This window comes from Giraffa tippelskirchi, chromosome X, assembly GCF_054371585.1.
Source record: "Giraffa tippelskirchi isolate mGirTip1 chromosome X, T2T-mGirTip1v1.2.pri, whole genome shotgun sequence".
Taxonomy (NCBI): domain Eukaryota; kingdom Metazoa; phylum Chordata; class Mammalia; order Artiodactyla; family Giraffidae; genus Giraffa; species Giraffa tippelskirchi.
Genome location: NC_137289.1, coordinates 33,182,503 through 33,201,320, shown reverse-complemented (window position 1 = coordinate 33,201,320; position 18,818 = coordinate 33,182,503). Strand labels below are relative to the sequence as shown.

At 45.7% G+C, this 18,818-nt stretch overlaps 1 protein-coding gene across 2 annotated transcripts; it reads right to left on the bottom strand.

Annotated features, from left to right (window-relative positions):
• Positions 1-9,958: 9,958 nt before the first annotated feature.
• LOC145536092 (heterogeneous nuclear ribonucleoprotein A/B-like) lies at positions 9,959-11,025 on the bottom strand. 2 transcript variants are annotated; one of them, XM_081564661.1, is made up of 2 exons: positions 10,764-11,025; positions 9,959-10,715 (listed from the first exon to the last, which is right to left on the bottom strand). In XM_081564661.1, exons 1-2 carry the CDS (start codon positions 10,837-10,839, stop codon positions 9,982-9,984), a joined length of 810 nt encoding a protein of 269 aa, XP_081420787.1. In that variant the 5' UTR covers positions 10,840-11,025; the 3' UTR covers positions 9,959-9,981. The 2 variants fall into 2 exon arrangements, with proteins under 2 accessions (XP_081420787.1, XP_081420786.1); XM_081564660.1 differs by having other exon boundaries at positions 9,959-11,025.
• Between the last annotated feature and the right edge of the window lie 7,793 nt (positions 11,026-18,818).

Sequence of the window (18,818 nt, the reverse complement as noted above, 5' to 3'; positions counted from 1 at the left end):
GAAAGATGGGGTGGGGAAAGTCTCGAGTGAGAGAACGCTGTGCTGCAAAACGGGGCCGAGCTCCATTCCTGATGAAGAGTTCAGGCACGAGCCTGGACTCTAAAGGAATCTTCCTAGGAAACTACTGTTCATAGGATTTTCTGGGAAGGCAGCATCCTAACATTCCCCTACTTTTGTTCTAGATGCTCCAAATTCTGTTCACTGCTCTTCCTCTATGTGGAGGATAGAGGGGAACAAACCATTCTGGCCCAAAGGAACTGCTGCTTCAAAGGAAACACAGGAGACTCCATCAAGCCCAGAAAGGCTCTTCTCCCTTTTCTCCCCTGCCCCCACCACAGGAGCCATATTATTGTGTCATCTCCGGCTCAGGAGTGACATTCATGCCTTCAAAGGTATTCTGTCTCATTCAGAATCACTGAGAGGACCCCAGTGCCTGACGATTAAACGCTGAAAGGGAACCTTTCCATTCAGTGCTGCGGGAAGCAAGAGGGCGGCCCTGCTTAACAGTCCAGATGAATGGATCATTGAAAAGAAGCAGCGAGACCTCGGCTTTCTTCATGCCGTCTTCCTCATGTGACACTGCCAGGCTACAAACAAAAAGAAAAATGAACTGAGGAGTTACCGTCAAATTTTGGGGCACAGTAATGGTAATAAGTTTATGTTGAAAAAAGAAATGTCTATCTTTTAGAGAAACATAGTGAGTTGTTTATACATGAAATGATACGTGGGTTTTGTTTCACAATAAATGGGGAATGCTGACAACTTCCCGTAAATTGATAATTGTTCAAGTTGGTGATATGTACATGGTAGATCATTACACTATTCTCCATACTTGTATATATATTTGACCTTTTCCATAATAAAACTTAAAGAAAAAAACCTGGTCATCGTGTTTCCTTTTCTTTTGTTGGGCTTTTTTTTTTTTTGCCTTCCTTTTGTATCTTGATCTGAAAATTTAAACACATTACAATTCATAAAACGTTTAGCTCTAAAACGTTAATATCTTTGACCTGATAGATATGCTTTTGCTGCCCAATTTGCTATATCACAGAGATTCTTTCATTCAAACATTTACGTCATGAAACGTGCTAGGCAGTGGAAGCATAGAAATTAAAGTTACACTGGGTATTAGATGATATAAGGGATTATTAACTTATTGGCTGAGTTAATGCTATTGTAGTTATGAAAATGTCATTTTTTAATGAGTTGCATACTGAAATACTTAGTGTATTTTACCTGGAATATCTCAAGGACAAGAAAAAAATCCCTATCTGAAGCAAATGTCAAAATGCTAACAGATGTTATACCTGAGTGAGTGACAAGCACTGTAGATGGCATTAATGACACTACTCCCTTCGCTTTTAGGGATGTTTGAGTATCTTCATGCTGTGTGTGATTGGGGGGATGCTTTCCAGGAGCTCAGTCTAGTGGAGGAGGCAGAGGGAAGGGGGTCAGCAGAATCTGAGTGACAGGGAAGTAGGGAGGGGGGGGGTGCTCCGGGTACAAGAGGAGTCTCACCATCAGGCTGATTTGGGGAGGGTGGGTGAGGAATGGTTGACCATGAAAAGGTGACTCTTAAGCCAGTTCTTTCTAAAGTCAGTTTTATTACAAAAGTAATGCGTGTCCATCCATGCAGTGAGTAGCCAAGCCTTGTGCAAGCAGAGACCGGCACTGTAGGCAGCCGGACTCTGTACCACATGGCAGATAATGTACCGCGTGGCAGATAATGTACCACATGGCAGATAATGCTTTTCTCACAATATATGCTTTTATATATGAATATGCTCACCAAAACGTATCTCTTTCACTTACTAGTAACTTCATTCATTCATCTGTGCCTCAGTTTCCACATCTATAAAATGGGAATGTTGATAACACGTTCTTCATAGTTTTACTTGTTTAACTAAATTAAGCAGAGCATGGAAAACACCCAGGACATTGCTTCATAAATCTAAGTAACATACTTAATTCTGTTTTTTATTTTACACGACACATTGGATATAGACTTTTTTTCCCCCTAGACAATCTAGATAGGCTCTGCCCTTTCCACAAGCTTTACCGATGAAGTGTTCTTGATGAGGTGCTATGAAAAATTTGAATCTGGCAGAAAAACTCATTACTCACTTGTACCAGTGCTGAAATGTTGACAAAATCATTCATTTTACCTCAGAGATTATGCTTGGTTTTGAATATTTGAAATAGTACAGTTGAACCCTCTTATAACCCACCTCCTCATTGCATTAGATATTTTCAGGTCACACTGAGTCCCAATAAGAACTACTCAGAAGATAGAAGTATTGCTTTTAGGAGGCCTAACAACCTCTCTGAAGGATATTTGTGTTAGGAGGACCTGAACTTTACTGGAAGAGACTGTATCTATATATATTCAGATAGATAGATGATAGATAGGTAGGTACCACAGGTATAGGAGAAGTAGCTCTGCTTTTTTTGTTTTTTGTTTTCCTTTGGGAAGTATGTTCTCACTGGTAATGGGCAATTTCTGTAAGCTGGAATTTACTGATCCCATTTACTACCCCCTTAGAGCCCCTATGGGCTTCCCTGGTGGCTCAGCTGATAAAGAAACTGCCTGCAATGCAGGAGACCTGGGTTTGATCCCTGGGTTGGAAAGATCCCCTGTGGAAGGGAATGGCTATCCAGTGTAGCATTCTAGCCTGGAGAATTCCATGGACTCTATAGTCCATGGGGTCGAAGAGAGTGTGACATGACTGAGGGACTTTCACTTTCAGTTTCAGAGCCCCTAAAGTTCCAAATTTATTTTGCAATCATGGAAAAGGCCATAAGAACAAATCAAAGTGAGAGTGTCCAGGACAAAAGTGTCCAAGACGGAAGCAGGTTTTAGGATGGCTGATCTGCTAATTTTTTTTTTTTTCAGGTTTACTCACCTGCACCCTGGCTACAGTCTCATCCATGTGCCTTGCAAGCTCCTTCCTGAGAGAATGAAATTACAAATGTTCATTATTTGGAGATGTCGATGAAGTTAAATATATGGATGTTATTTCATGCTTGTTTTTAAAATTTCTATCCGCTTCATGCCCCCTACCCCAGTACACGTTTCTTTAATACTCAGCTCCAGGCTCGCTTTACAGGCTGGTTTTTCCTCCTGTGCAGAATTTTATTGTGGCATCAAAAAAAAAAAAATCAGTAATCAAGACAAAAATATTTTAATGCAGTATTTAACAAATATCAAAATTAGTGCAAAAATATCCCATGATGAAAATATTACCAAAATTTAAACATAGGTAGAATCTGATCCTGTACTTGCTCCACTGTACCTCATGCACAGTTCCAACAAAACGATATTTACAAACAAGGTCAGTGGCCAAAGTTTCCCAATTCAATGGATTTAAATACTGCACAATGCCCAAGGGTACTGCCTCCACCCCAGAGTCCTGAGGGGAGGGGTCCCTGGTGGCCTCGGCCCGTCAAGCTGGCTTTTTGGTTCTGAAAAGGAGAGAAGGGACTGCGGAAGAGAACCAGAGGCGCCCAGAGAGAACCGAGCTAGGAGAACTAGGCACCTCCAGGGTTAGCAGTGTACATGGGAACCAGGCGATGTATCCAGTGCAGTGTAAAAGGCTCTCCACCCATAGCCTCAAAGGGGTGTGAATATGACGAGATGGAGGCGCCTCTGCAGATCCCATGTTTCCCCCTCGCCTCAGCCCGATTACCTCCAGGACCCAGAGCAGTCAGCTACCTCTGCTACTTCCTCCTGAGCTCCTGGCCGCCTCCTCATCCTCCCCCTGCACCAGTTCCGACCTCACTTCCTCCTCTTCTCCTCCCACTACCATCACTGAAACCACGGGAGGCTTCATATCTGGAAAAGGAGAAAGGCCAAGAGAGAGCCTAGAGGGAGACTGTGCAGCAGCGTCGTCCCGTACACTCGTCTCTCCCAGGGAAAGGGCGTTCCTGGGCTTCACCAAAGCACCTGACCCGGCCCGGGCGCTGATCACGCGGTTCTTACCGGTCCTCCAGGCTGTGGTAGCATCAACCAGGCTGCAACCCCCGCCGCACCCGGCCCCAGTTGAGACTCCAGTCTTGAGCGCTGTGGATGAGTCAGACTCTGCGCCGGGAACTGCGCGGATGCCCTCGTCGGGGATAGACCTGGGGCTAATGGTCGGGGCTGGAGAAGGCAATGGCACCCCACTCCAGTACTCTTGCCTGGAAAATCCCATGGACGGCGGAGCCTGGTAGGCTGCAGTCCATGGGGTCGCTGAGAGTCAGACACGACTGAGCGACTTCACTTTCACTTTTCCCTTTCATGCATTGGAGAAAGAAATGGCAACCCACTCCAGTGTTCTTGCCTGGAGAATCCCAGGGACAGCGGAGCCTGGTGGGCTGCCGTCTGTGGGGTCGCACAGAGTCGGCCACGACTGAAGCGACTTAGCAGCAGCAGCAGCAGCAGCAATGGTCGGGGCAGGTCCTCTTTGGGGGCGCTAGTTCCAGTTATAGCCTGTGTGTCACCTAGCTAACGTGCTGCTGGTTAGGCACCCTCCCTCCCTCGCCCCCCTCTCCGTCCAGCCCTGCCCCTTGACCGAGGTAGGTGGGACCCTCTGGGGGCACTTGAGGCCAGGGCGTGGCCATCAAGTGGATGCCTGCCAACTTGGGGTGGGGAGGGGCAGGGAAATGAGACCTCACTCTCTCCTGGAGCCCAAGCCCAGGAGAAATGTTAGGAGAAAATCCCTCCAGGGGCGCAGGCTCCTAGCCCACAGTTCCCCCCGGATCGAGAGATGCAAATATGGGGCTGGAGAAAGCGGAAGCCCAGCGGTCTCCGTTGTCCTGTTGCCCTGTGGGCTGTGAGCAGCTCTCAACCTCCACCCCCCACACCACACTCCAAGTCGGTATCTAATGGATTGTGCTCTGGTTCTGTTTCATTCACCCCCAAAATCCAAGAATGGGGCTAGTGATTGAGATGAAATGATTGGCTAGGGGGCTGCTTGCTCTGGCTCCTCAGGGTGGTATTTGCAGTGTGCAAATACAGTGTGCTCAGAAGCTGGCTGTAAGAAACCCAACCTGCCCCTTGGAAAGCAACAAGTACTCCAGATTTGTGCTAACCCATGTCAGAGTGCACGTGTAGACCCCGGCCAGTGCTTACTGCTCCCCAGAACGCTGACAGTGCAAGGGGCCCTTCCTTCAACTTTGTACATAAATGTGGAGCTCTGCATACAGGGCTGGACTCAGCTCCCCACCTCTGGCTGCAGGCATCCTACAATGGGGCATATTTGTCCTTAACCTGTGCCAGTGTTGTAGATCAGGAAGAGTTTCCATCTTCCCCACAGCTGCCCTTCTCTCCTGCACCTCATCTCCCCTTCCCTCCCACCTCCTCCCCTCGCCACCCCTCCCCCTCTGTCTCTCCTCTGTCCTCTGACTTCCAGAATTCTGTGTCCCCACTGAGGAGGGACAAATGAAAGCCAGGCCAGCCTGAGGGTTTTGTGGTTGTTCAAGAGGTATTTACAGGCGTCTTGGGGCATGTGAATATCCTGAATATTAAAAATAGCTTCTAACTATGACTCTTGTGTTTGACGTTCTGCTTGATTTATCCTGCTTCTACCTGCTCCTTCGTCATTATCATCATCCCCCTTTTAAAAGAAATCAAACCAAAGTGGAATGGCTCAGTGTCACTAACCGGCAAGCTCTGTGCTGCCCTGATGGTGAAGTGGTTCCACTCACTGCGCTTTCACATGTGGCCCCTCTTCTACCACTGGGTTGGAATAGAGAAGGAGGAGCAGGTAGGCAGAGCCCGGGCTGCTGTATCAGCCAGCCTGCCTTTGAGGGGGACGGGGATTTGGTCAGACAGCCTCTTAGGTACCTCAATCCTGGAGGTCATTAATCATTTTTGTCATTAATTAATTCTGTTGATAAATTCTTTAAACGTCTTTTTTTTTTTTTCCATGCTGCATGGCATGTGGGATCTTAGTTTCCCCCACCAGGGATTGAACCGGTGTTCCCTGCAGTGGAAGCACAGAGCTTAACCACTGGATGCCAAGAAGTCCCTCAACTATTTCATTCTTAATGACACTTTAGTGCAGGTATGGAGGAAAGGAGGTGACATTTGTGTGCGCATCACCAATGCGCTCTTTGGAAGCTTGTCTTTGAGAGAAGTGGTTGCTTACATTGTGGGCAGTAACACTTTGGCAATGAAGATTTCCAATAAAACTTTATTTGTATTTTATGCAGAAGAAAAGAGAAAAAAAAGTAGTCACTCAGAAGAAAGATCCAAAAGGAGTAACAAACAATCAGCTAAAAGAAAACACAAGAAGCATTGTGACGATAGTGACAGCGACTCGGATTCTGACAGACTCCAGTGGTAAGAAAGCCAGTAGCATTCTGCCCGCCTTGCTTTCAAGTTTTACTTCTTGAAAGCTGATATTAGAAGAAGGTTCTTAATAATAGCCAAGAGTTTTTTTTTTAATAGCCAAGGGTTTTGAACACGCACTGACTTTCTGTCAGGGACCCTGCTAGGTGCCTGATATCACCATTGCTGTGTGCTCCACACAGTCACTGTAGGACGCATCTTAGAGTTGGGGAGACAGAGGGCCCGAGCAGGTTATAAGTACCGCCCGAACCCAAGGTCACACAGGTGGGATTCAGAGCTAAGCGGTGTGACTCCAGAGTGGTGGTGTGTAGCTGCACAAGGCCTGTGGCACCCAACCAAGTTGGGGTCAGTCCGTGAGACGTGTGGTGCCAAACCAGGCCATAGGGGGCTGCATCAGCCCAGTGGAGCGGCTCTTTTGAGAGATTCTCACATTCAGTGGGCAGCTTTGTGCGATTTTCAAAGAGGCACAACATAGGGGACCCTTCAGGCCAGCAGCTGATTTCTGGAAGACACTTCCTATGGGGCTGCATCACAACAAAGCCCCCTTTTTGTGCCCTCCCCTGGCTGGCGATCGACAGAGATTGCCTCCTCTGGGGACACATTACAGACAGACCCCCTTCCCCTGATGTTACCTTTCTTCCTTCCTGCTGGAAGACTGAGTTTTCCTGAAGCACAGATCTCAGCATGGCAGTCCCTGCTTAAAATCCTCCCATAGCTCTCCGTGGCCTCAGGGTCAAGTCAGACCCCTGTTGATCGGTGGATCTCTCATCACACGTACACTGTCGCTCTCCTGCATTGTCCAGTGTGGCCTGAGAGTGACTTTCGTCTCCTCATCTTGCACGTCCTTTCTCCTGACTCTGCCATGTGGTACAGAGTCCGGCTGCCTACAGTGCCGGTCTCTGCTTGCACAAGGCTTGGCTACTCACTGCATGGATGGACACGCATTACTTTTGTAATAAAACTGACTTTAGAAAGAACTGGCTTAAGAGTCACCTTTTCATGGTCAACCATTCCTCACCCACCCTCCCCAAATCAGCCTGATGGTGAGACTCCTCTTGTACCCGGAGCACCCCCCCCCTCCCTACTTCCCTGTCACTCAGATTCTGCTGACCCCCTTCCCTCTGCCTCCTCCACTAGACTGAGCTCCTGGAAAGCATCCCCCCAATCACACACAGCATGAAGATACTCAAACATCCCTAAAAGCGAAGGGAGTAGTGTCATTAATGCCATCTACAGTGCTTGTCACTCACTCAGGTATAACATCTGTTAGCATTTTGACATTTGCTTCAGATAGGGATTTTTTTCTTGTCCTTGAGATATTCCAGGTAAAATACACTAAGTATTTCAGTATGCAACTCATTAAAAAATGACATTTTCATAACTACAATAGCATTAACTCAGCCAATAAGTTAATAATCCCTTATATCATCTAATACCCAGTGTAACTTTAATTTCTATGCTTCCACTGCCTAGCACGTTTCATGACGTAAATGTTTGAATGAAAGAATCTCTGTGATATAGCAAATTGGGCAGCAAAAGCATATCTATCAGGTCAAAGATATTAACGTTTTAGAGCTAAACGTTTTATGAATTGTAATGTGTTTAAATTTTCAGATCAAGATACAAAAGGAAGGCAAAAAAAAAAAAAGCCCAACAAAAGAAAAGGAAACACGATGACCAGGTTTTTTTCTTTAAGTTTTATTATGGAAAAGGTCAAATATATATACAAGTATGGAGAATAGTGTAATGATCTACCATGTACATATCACCAACTTGAACAATTATCAATTTACGGGAAGTTGTCAGCATTCCCCATTTATTGTGAAACAAAACCCACGTATCATTTCATGTATAAACAACTCACTATGTTTCTCTAAAAGATAGACATTTCTTTTTTCAACATAAACTTATTACCATTACTGTGCCCCAAAATTTGACGGTAACTCCTCAGTTCATTTTTCTTTTTGTTTGTAGCCTGGCAGTGTCACATGAGGAAGACGGCATGAAGAAAGCCGAGGTCTCGCTGCTTCTTTTCAATGATCCATTCATCTGGACTGTTAAGCAGGGCCGCCCTCTTGCTTCCCGCAGCACTGAATGGAAAGGTTCCCTTTCAGCGTTTAATCGTCAGGCACTGGGGTCCTCTCAGTGATTCTGAATGAGACAGAATACCTTTGAAGGCATGAATGTCACTCCTGAGCCGGAGATGACACAATAATATGGCTCCTGTGGTGGGGGCAGGGGAGAAAAGGGAGAAGAGCCTTTCTGGGCTTGATGGAGTCTCCTGTGTTTCCTTTGAAGCAGCAGTTCCTTTGGGCCAGAATGGTTTGTTCCCCTCTATCCTCCACATAGAGGAAGAGCAGTGAACAGAATTTGGAGCATCTAGAACAAAAGTAGGGGAATGTTAGGATGCTGCCTTCCCAGAAAATCCTATGAACAGTAGTTTCCTAGGAAGATTCCTTTAGAGTCCAGGCTCGTGCCTGAACTCTTCATCAGGAATGGAGCTCGGCCCCGTTTTGCAGCACAGCGTTCTCTCACTCGAGACTTTCCCCACCCCATCTTTCACCTACATGTGTCTGAGAAGTGACGGCCTAGTGATAGTGACTCAGGGATGTCACCTCATGAAAAGGGACCAGGTTGACATTCCTTACCAATTCTTTTTTTCTTTTTGACAACAGTTTTATTTATTTACTTTTGGCTGGGCTTGGTCTTCATTAGTTCTCATGGGCTTTCTCTAGATGCAGCAAGCAGGGGCTACTCTCTAGTTGTGGTGTGGAGGCTTCTCATATGGTGGCTTCTAATTGTGGAGCATGGGCTCTAGAGCATGCAGGCTGCAGTAGTTGCAGCCCTCAGGCTCAGTCGTTGCAGCACATGGGACTTGTTACTCTGTGGCACGTGGGATCTTCCCAGACAAGGGATCGAACCCATGTACACTGCATTGGCAGGCCAATTCTTAACCACTGGGCCACCAGGGAAGCCCTCAGCAATTCTTATCCATACAGTACTAGCCCCATTTGGCAAATACAAACAGGTAAACAAGAGAATTCACATGTTTTCTGAAAATACCCCCCGAAACGGCCTATAAAAACACAGTGTTCTTTTTTTGTTTGGTTTTTTTTTTTTTTGGTTTCTAAATTTTTATTTCAAAAGCTTGGATAGCTTCAATATCCAGGTCGTGGCAAAATCAGGACACGTGTAAAATACCTTACAATACATTAGATTCCCGAAAGGTACCAAAAAGTACAGTAAAATTAACACTTCCATTATAGGAAATGTATGACACAAATAATATAATACTAAAAGGTGAAAAAAAGGTGACACTGGTTTTCTAAGGTACAATTTACTCTCTACAACCAGGGTCCACAGGTCCAGGCTGCAGAGCGGCAGAAGGAAGCAGACCCTCCAATCTGGTTCTGGGTAACCCGGTAATAAAAATCAGCCCATAATGCCGCTCTGGCCTCTTGAGAAACCACACGCTGCCTAAACAACTAGAGCTCTGGAAATATTAAACAGGAGAGTGATTTCCAGGGGGGAAATTTTAAATAAGATGCACATGGGATAGAAAGTTTGCCAAGTTAAATTTGGTGTATAATTGTGTTCACTCGCTACCGCAACAAAGCATGTGTGGTCAGTCAGGCACTCCTGCTGAAGCCTCAGTATGGCTTGTAGTTATTCTGATGGCCACCGCGTCGCTGGCTCTTCCCGTAATTTGTACTACCCTGACCTCCACTTCCGCCGTCGCCACCACTGCCTCGGTTCCCTCGATTGCGATTCCCACGACCCCCAGAGCCATACTGCTGCTGTTGATAAACCTCTTTGGGCTGAGCCACCTTGATTTCACACTTACTTCCACTGATGGTGTGCAACTTTTTCTCCAGAACTTTCTTCACAGGTTCTTCTTCTTTAAAGGTGATGAAAACAAAGTCTCGTCTTTTGTTCGACTTTGGATCCATTGGAAGCTCAATGGCTTCAATCTCCCCAAACTCGCCGAAGTACTCCCTTATCTTCTCCTCAGTGGCTTCAGGATTCAGACCCCCTACAACAATTTTCTTTACTGGGTCTTTCTTGATGGCCATGGCTTTTTTGGGGTCAATGACACGGCCATCCAGCCTGTGCTCCTTCTGGTCTAGAACCTTCTCCACACTGGCTGCGCCTTTGAAGAGGATAAATCCAAACCCTCTTGACCAGCCAGTGTTGGGATCCATTTTTATTGTACAGCCAACAACCTCTCCAAATTTGGTAAAACAATCTTTTAGATCCTTTTTGCTGGTATCCCAGCTCAGGCCACCAACGAACATTTTCCCCGCGTCCTCCTCATTCTTGCTGGCGTTGATCTGGTCGCCCTCGGCACCGTTCTGGTTGCCGGCCTGGGGCGCCGCGCTCCCGCCTCCAGCGCCCGCCGCGACGCCGGTCCCGGTCCCGGCCGGCGACTCGCCTTCAGGGGCAGCCTCATGTCCGTTCTCGGTGGCTCCCGTCGTCTCCATGGGCTGCTCTTCACCTGCTTCCGACATGCTAGGCCGAGGCGCGTGGCTCCTCGCCGCCAATGACGCCGCGGGGCCCGCTCGTCCCCACCCGCCGAGAAGGCACCGCGGGCTCGGCCGCGCTCACGCTCGCGCTGCCGGGCCTCTCCCCCGTCTACGGACGGAGCCGCTGCGACCTCGCGCTCTCCTATTCCGCCTCCGCAGCGACAGGAACCCACCGACTCTACAGCTCGCCCCGGCCGCGCGGTGCCGCCGCCTCCAGTGTTCTGTTTTCATTTATTCAGTTCATCCATCAGGCATTTGATGAAGTGTTCTTGAGGTGTTATGAAAAACTTGAATCTGGCAGAGAAACACTTTAGAAAAACTGTCATAGAAAACAGGTCTTTCAAGAAAGGGGCTACAAAATGAATGCTGTAGACATGGGCCCTTGCCAGGCTAAACCAACCTAACACAAAGGAAGGCACAGGTGGAGGAGGCAAGGATGGCATGGGGGGCCTGGGTGTTTGGGGCTGCAGTGGCAGCAGAGGCACCCAGTTCCAGTTGGACCCGAAAACAATGTGGCCCTATGGGGTCCATCCAGGATTAGGACGAGAGGGTGACCCATGGCCACAGGGGACATATGTCTGAGAATTACAGCCCTCTGATATCACCAACACTTGGCCCTCCCATTCGTAAGCCTTGAGCAGTTAAGAGAAAAACGCAACATGCAAATCTATATGCTGGTGATGAAATGGAAGAAACTATTTTATTGCTAAAACCTCATAGGAAGGTTAATGCTGCATCCCTCCCTCCAGCCCATCCTTCGTGTTGGTAGACTGTACGTGCCAAGCTCCGGTCTAGGCTTACTCTTTGCTCTTGTCCTCTCAGTTTTAGTTGTCTTGGATTATTTTCCGGGTCCTACATGTAAGCCCGCTGGCGAACAGTACCGTGTCCTTGCTGTCAATGCTTTGCCTGGTAACAGGGTAAAGAAATGTTAGTGCTCTAACAGCAGTCCAGCCGTTCTCTCCCTCCTGGCTATGGACAGTGTTACCCTGGGCTTTGGGGGGAGCTGAGCATGATAAAAACTCAACCCCTTTCAAAGTCATAATGAGGGAAACAGCACCTATTTTAAAAGCCCATCTTCAGTCTGAGCTAAATAAATAATAGGAAGGAACATGTTGGCTTTATAGACAGAACGATGACTGAGGGAATCTTTTATCCATCTAACCTCTTGAGAGTTAGAAAGGTGGTCTGGCAAGGGGGTTCAGGGGGCTTGTGACTTGTCTTACTGGGACATGAGAGTTGCTGAAGCTCTGGATACTGCCTTAATATTTTAGTCTTGAATGCTAAGGAAAGTTCACCTAACTAGGTTCAACTCCATTCCAACTCAGTTTCTTCCCAGCCAATAATTTGGAGGGAAAGAGGCAGACCACCGTCATTTCTGCATACACCAACCTGTCTCCACCCTCCAGCTTTTGTGGGCTCAGGACACTGTCAGCTGATTCGGTTCTACCCTCAGGTTCAGGATTCTAGATGGATGGTGATGTTGCCTGGAGTGGTGAAACACCATAAGTCCTACCAGCCCTTCTCCTCACCTAGGAGATCCCAACATCATCAAGTGTTCTAAGGCAGGAGAGTGGAACTAGGCGTTTTAGAACAAGGTCAACCACAGTGTGGCACCCCCGTGCTCACTGCAGCATTACTTGCAATAGCCAGATAAGGAAACAACCTCACTGTCTATCCACGGATGCATGGACAAAGAACATGTGTATACAGGCACGGCTCGGAGATACTGTGAGTTTGGTTCCAGACCACAGCAGTGAAGCAAATAGCACTACAAAGTCATCCACACGAATTTCTTGTTTTCCCAATACATATAAATGTCATTTTTACACTGTATTTGTAGTCTATTAATTGTGCAAAATCATTATGTCTTAGAAAACAGCATAAATACCCTAATTTAAAACTACTGCTAAAAAACGTTAACCATCATCTGCGCCTTCAGCAAGGTGGAATATTTTTGCAGTAGTAAGAGATCACTGATCATAGATCACCATAACAAATATAACAATGATGAAAAAGCTTGAAATATTGCCAAAATTGCCAAAATGTGACAGAGGCAAGAAGTGAGCAAATGCTCTTGGACAAATGGCACCAGTACACGTGCTAGATACAAGGTGGCCACAAACCTCAATGTGTAAAAAAGAAACACATTATCTGCAAAGTGCAGTAAAGTCAAGCACAATAAGTGAAATATGCCTGTATATGCAGTGGAATACATCCAGCCACAAAAAAGAAATCTTGAATATGCTACAACATAGATGAACCTTGAGGGCATTATGCTAAGTGAAATAAGTCATAAAGATAGATACTGTATGACCTCACTATTACATGGACAACTATGAAAACAATCCGCCAAAAAAAATTTAAAAGAAAAAACTCACACAAAAGAACAGATTGGTGGTTGCCGGAGGTGGGAGAAATGGTCAAGGGGTTCAAAGGTACAAACTTGAGTCACAGGGGGAATGTGTAATGTACAGTGTGGTAACTACAGTTAATAATATTTGTATTTTCTATTTGAAAGTTGTTAAGCGAGTAGCTATTAAAAGTTCTCATTATAAGAAAAATTTTGGTGTGGTGACGATGTTAACTAGACTTATTGTGATCATTTCAGAGTATATAAGATAACTGAATCACTGTGTCATACACCTGAAGCTAATGTATGTCAGTTCCATTCATTACAGTCACTCAGGCGTGACCGACTTTTGTGACCCATGGACTGCAGCATGCCAGGCTTCCCTGTCTATCACCAACTCCCGAAGCTTCCTCAAACTCAGTCCATTGAGTCGGTGATGCCATCCAACCATTTCATCCTCTGTCGTCTACTTCTCCTCCCTTCAAGCTTTCCCATCATCAGGGTCTTTTCCAGTGAGTCAGGTCTTCCCTTCAGGGGGCCAAAGTATTGGAGCTTCAGCTTCAACATCAGACCTTCCAATGAATATTCAGTACTGATTTCCTTAGGATTGACTGGCTTGATCTCCTTTCACCCCAAGGGACTCTCAAGAGTCTTCCCCAACACCACAGTTCAAAAGGATTAATTCTTCTGCGCTCTGCTGTCTTTATGGTCCAACTCTCACATCCATCCTTGACCACTGGAAAAACCATAGCTTTGACTAGACGGATCTGTGTTGGCAAAGTAATGACTCTGCTTTTTAATATGCTGTCTAGGTTGGTCTTAGCTTTTCTTCCAAGGAGCAAGTGTCTTTTCATTTCATGGCTGCAGTCACCATCTGCAGTGATTTTGGAACCCTAGAAAATAATGTATGTCAATTGTACCTCAATAAAAAAAAATTTATTACAACTGTGGAGGTGGGGGTCACACGAAAGCCTTTTCCCAGGATGTCTGGCAACTATTACCAAAACCATGTCAATTAAAGCACACCATCCACTCAGCATCTTAGTTACTGGTGTTTACATTGCATTTAATCATTTTGGAAGTTTCCAGACTATAAATCGTGACAGTATAGCCTCCTCTGCTTTCCTGACTCCTCATTTTTGCTCTGTAATTTTAGGATTTAGGATCCTTCCTCTACATGAGTACATAAAGAAGACCAGTGTAATAGAGCTCGTTTTGAAACAAAGTGTTAGTCGCTCAGTCGTGTCCAAATCTTTGCAATGTCGTGGACTGTAGCCCACCAGGGTCCTCCGTCCATGGAAATTTTTAGGCAAGAATAGTGGAGTGGGGTGCCATTTCCTCCTCCAGGGCATCTTCCCAACCCAGGGATTGAACCCAGGACTCCTGCATTGCACGAAGATTTCTTTAGCTTCTGATCCAACAGGAAAGCCCAATTGAGCTCATTTTCAGTTCAGTTCATTCGCTCAGTTGTGTCCGACTCCTTGCGACCCCATGGACTGCAGCACACCAGGTTGGGAGAATTCAAACGGACCAGTGTACCTCCCTAACAACAAAATGTACCTCCCTAAACAACCAGAGCCCACAGTGGGCTATTGGGCCAGCATTAGGTCTCTATTCCCAGTAGTGGTTACAGAAAGAGCAAGTCTACTATATTTGCAAAAGAGAAAGGGAAAAGCACATATTAAGTGTTTCTTCTTGGGAGTTCCCTGGTGGTCTAGTGGCTAGGATTCTGATCTTTCACTGCCATGACCCAATTTCAATACCTGGTCAGGGAACTGAGATCATGAAAAGCACGAAGTGTAGACCAAAAAAACCCCAAAAACCAACAGAAACAAAAAATCAATTTCTTCTCATCAGTAGAAATAATCATCTGTAACTATGTGGTGATGGACGTTAACTACACTTGTGGTAATCATTTTGTAATGTATGCAAATAACAAATATTATGTTATACACCTGAAACTAATGTATGTCAGTTATACCTCAATTAAAAAAAAAAAAAAACAGAGAAAAGGAGGTTCTTGGTTATTCATGCTGTAGCTTGGAAATAGATGAGAACATTTTCTCATTTCCCTTGTTTCTTGTGGCTCTTTCGCCCTTCAGAAGTCCACTAACAGACCACTATGTAAACCAGGTGAAGCAAGTCACCAAAACGTCAGGTTTTCTTTCCCTGTGAGCTTCCTTTGCCCGTGTGACAGAGCAGAGGCCTGGGCTTCCCAAGCCCTGGCCAGACCTGACTGTGAGCCCAGCCTCCGGCCTTAGGCTCCCAGCCCTGCTTTCTAGACCCTTCACCTCAGCCCCAACCAGGTCTGCAGCCCAGGTCCATCACAACCCTCACACAGAGTTTCTGCAGCAAAGGTAATGAAAAACCTTTCCTGATTTTTCCTCCTATCAATGCTTCTTTGATACAACTTAAGGTTTTCTATGGTCTCAGGTATTCACCTCTTGATCCCATGACCTAGAAATAAGTCATCACTGCTGCTGCTGCTGCTGCTGCTAAGTCGCTTTAGTCGTGGCCGACTCTGTGCGACCCCGCAGATGGAAGCCCACCAGGCTCCCCCGTCCCTGGGATTCTCCAGGCAAGAACACTGGAGTGGGTTGCCATTTCCTTCTCCAATGCGTGAAAGTCAAAAGTGAAAGTGAGGTCGCTCAGTCATGTCCGACTCTCAGCGACCCCATGGACTGCAGCCTACCAGGCTCCGCCGTCCATGGGATTTTCCAGGCAAGAGTACTGGAGTGGGGTGCCATTGCCTTCTCTGAAGTCATCACTAGAGGAAATGAAAAAGTACTTCAGATTAACACAGGTCCAAATCTACCCTGAATTGACAGCTACTCCACCATCACCAGACAAATTCCACAAAACCCACTTGTTCCTAAATTGTATGAAATGCAAAAGTACTTCAGATTAACACAGGTCCAAATCTACCCTGCATTGAGAGCTACCCCACCATCACCAAACAAATTCCACAAAACCCACTTGTTCCTAAATTGTACCACAAAAAGTGGTTTAAAAAAATCCTTAGATTAGAAATTCCTCAAGAGAATATTCACTTATGCATTTGATAGTTTCATAACATTGAATCTGTGTGATATCTTCAAGGCATATTTTGACTATATATTAAAATTCTTATTTTTTACCCTTTTTCGGTCACTGGAGTTTTGTCCGTAATTGTTCATTTTTGGTTTTGTTTTTATTGACAAGTTTAGGGCTGCCGCTCCCTACCTTGCATTACCACATGCTGAAAAACAACAGCAGGACATGGACTTGAAGCTTTCAACCCCATTCATCTGAGTGCAACTAAGCATGCTAGTTACTCCTATAGTGTGTTCTCTGAACCAATTACTCCCTTGTACCAGCGCTGAAATAGTCACAAAATCACGCATTTTACCTCAGAGATTATGCTTGGTTTTGAATATTTGAAATAGTACAATTGAACCCTCTTATAACCCAGCTCCTCAGTGCATTAAGTACTTTCAGGTCATATTGAGTCCCAATATGAACTCAGAAGATAGAAGTATTGCTTTTAGGAGGGCTAACTTCCTCCCTAAAGGATATTTGTGTGAGGAGGACCTGAACTTTATTGGAAGAGACTGTATCTATATATATATTCAGATAGGTAGGTTACCACAGGTGTAGGAAAAGTGGCTCTATTTTTTTTCCTTTGGGAACTATGTTCTCACTGCTAAAGGGCTATTTCCGTAAGCTTGAATTTACTGATCCCATTTACTACCCCTTAGGGGCTTCCCTGGTGGCTCAGCTGGTAAAGAATCCGCCTGCAAGGCAGGAGACCTGGGTTCGATCCCTGGGTTGGGAAGATCCCCTAGAGAAGGGAACGGCTACCCAGTCCAGTATTCTGGCCTGGAGAATTCTATGGACTGTATAGGCCACGGGGTGTCAAAGAGTCAGACAGGACTGAGTGACTGTCACCTTCACTTTCAGAGTCCGGAAAGTTCCAGTCTTATTTTCCAATCATGGAAATCGCCATAAGCACACATCAACGTGAGAATGTCCAGGACAAAAGTGTCCACGCCCGGAAGCAGGTTTTAGGATGGCTGATCTGAGAAATTTTTTTCAGGTCTACTCACGTGCACCCTGACTGCAGTCTCATCCATGTGCCTTGCAGGCTCCTTCCTTAGAGAATGAAATCAAAATGTTCAGTATTTGGAGATGTGGATGAAATTAAATGTATGGATGTTATTTCCTGCTTGATTTTAAAATTTCCAAGAGAGTGCCAGAAAAACATCTACTTCTGCTTCATTGACTTTGCCAAAGCCTTTGACTGTGTGGATCACAATAAACTGGAAAATTCTGAAAGAGATAGGAATACCAGACCACCTGACCTGCCTCTTGAGAAACCTGTATGCAGGTCAGGAAGCAACAGTTAGAACTGGACGTGGAACAACAGACTGGCTCTAAATAGGAAAAGAAGTAGGTCAAGGCTGTATATTGTCACCCTGCTTATTTAACTTATATGCAGAGGACATCATGAGAAACGCTGGGCTGGAGGAAGCACCAGCTGGAATCAAGATTGCCAGGAGAAATATCAATAACCTCAGAAATGCAGATGACAGCACCCTTATGGCAGAAAGCGAAGAAGAACTAAAGAGCCTCTTGAAGAAAGTGAAAGAGAAGAGTGAAAAAGTTGGCTTAAAGCTCAGCATTCAGAAAACTAAGATCATCCGGTCCCATCACTTCATGGCAGATAGATGGGGAAACAGTGAAAACAGTGGCTGACTTTATTTTTCTGGGCTCCAAAATCTCTGCAGATGGTGACTGCAGCCCTGAAATTAAAAGACGCTTACTCCTTGGAAGGAAAGTTATGACCAACCTAAATAGCATATTAAAAAGCAGAGACATTACTTTGCCAACAAAGGTCCGTCTAGTCAAGGCTATGGTTTTTCCAGTGGTCATGGATGGATGTGAGAGCTGGACTATAAAGAAAGCTGAGCGCCAAAGAATTGATGCTTTTCAACTGTGGTGTTGGAGAAGACTCTTGAGAGTCCCTTGGACTGCAAGGAGATCCAACCAGTGCATCCTAAAGGAGATCAGTCCTGGGTGTTCATTGGAAGGACTGATGTTGAAGCTGAAACTCCAATACTTTGGCCACCTGATGCAAAGAGCTGACTCATTGGAAAAGACCCTGATGCTGGGAAAGATTGAGGGCAGGAGAAGAAGGGGACGACAGAGGATGAGATGGTTGGATGGCATCATCGACTCAATGGACATGGGTTTGGGTGGATGTAGGGAGTTGGTGATGGAGAGGGAGGCCTGGCGTGCTGCAGTTCATGGGGTCGCAAAGAGTTGGACACGACTGAGCGACTGAACTGAACTGATCCCCTTCATGCCCCCTACCCTAGTACACATTTCTGCAATACACAGCTCTAGGCTTGCTTTAGGGGGTGGTATTCCCTCCTGTACAAAATGTTATTGTGGCATCAAAAAAAATCAGTAATCAAGACAAAAATATTTTAATGTAGTATTTAACAAATATCAAAATTAGTGCAAAAATAGCACATGATGAAAATATTATTAAAATTTAAACATAGGTAATTGTGACCCTGCACTTGCTCCACTGTACCTCATGCCCAGTTCCAACAAAACACTATTAACAAAC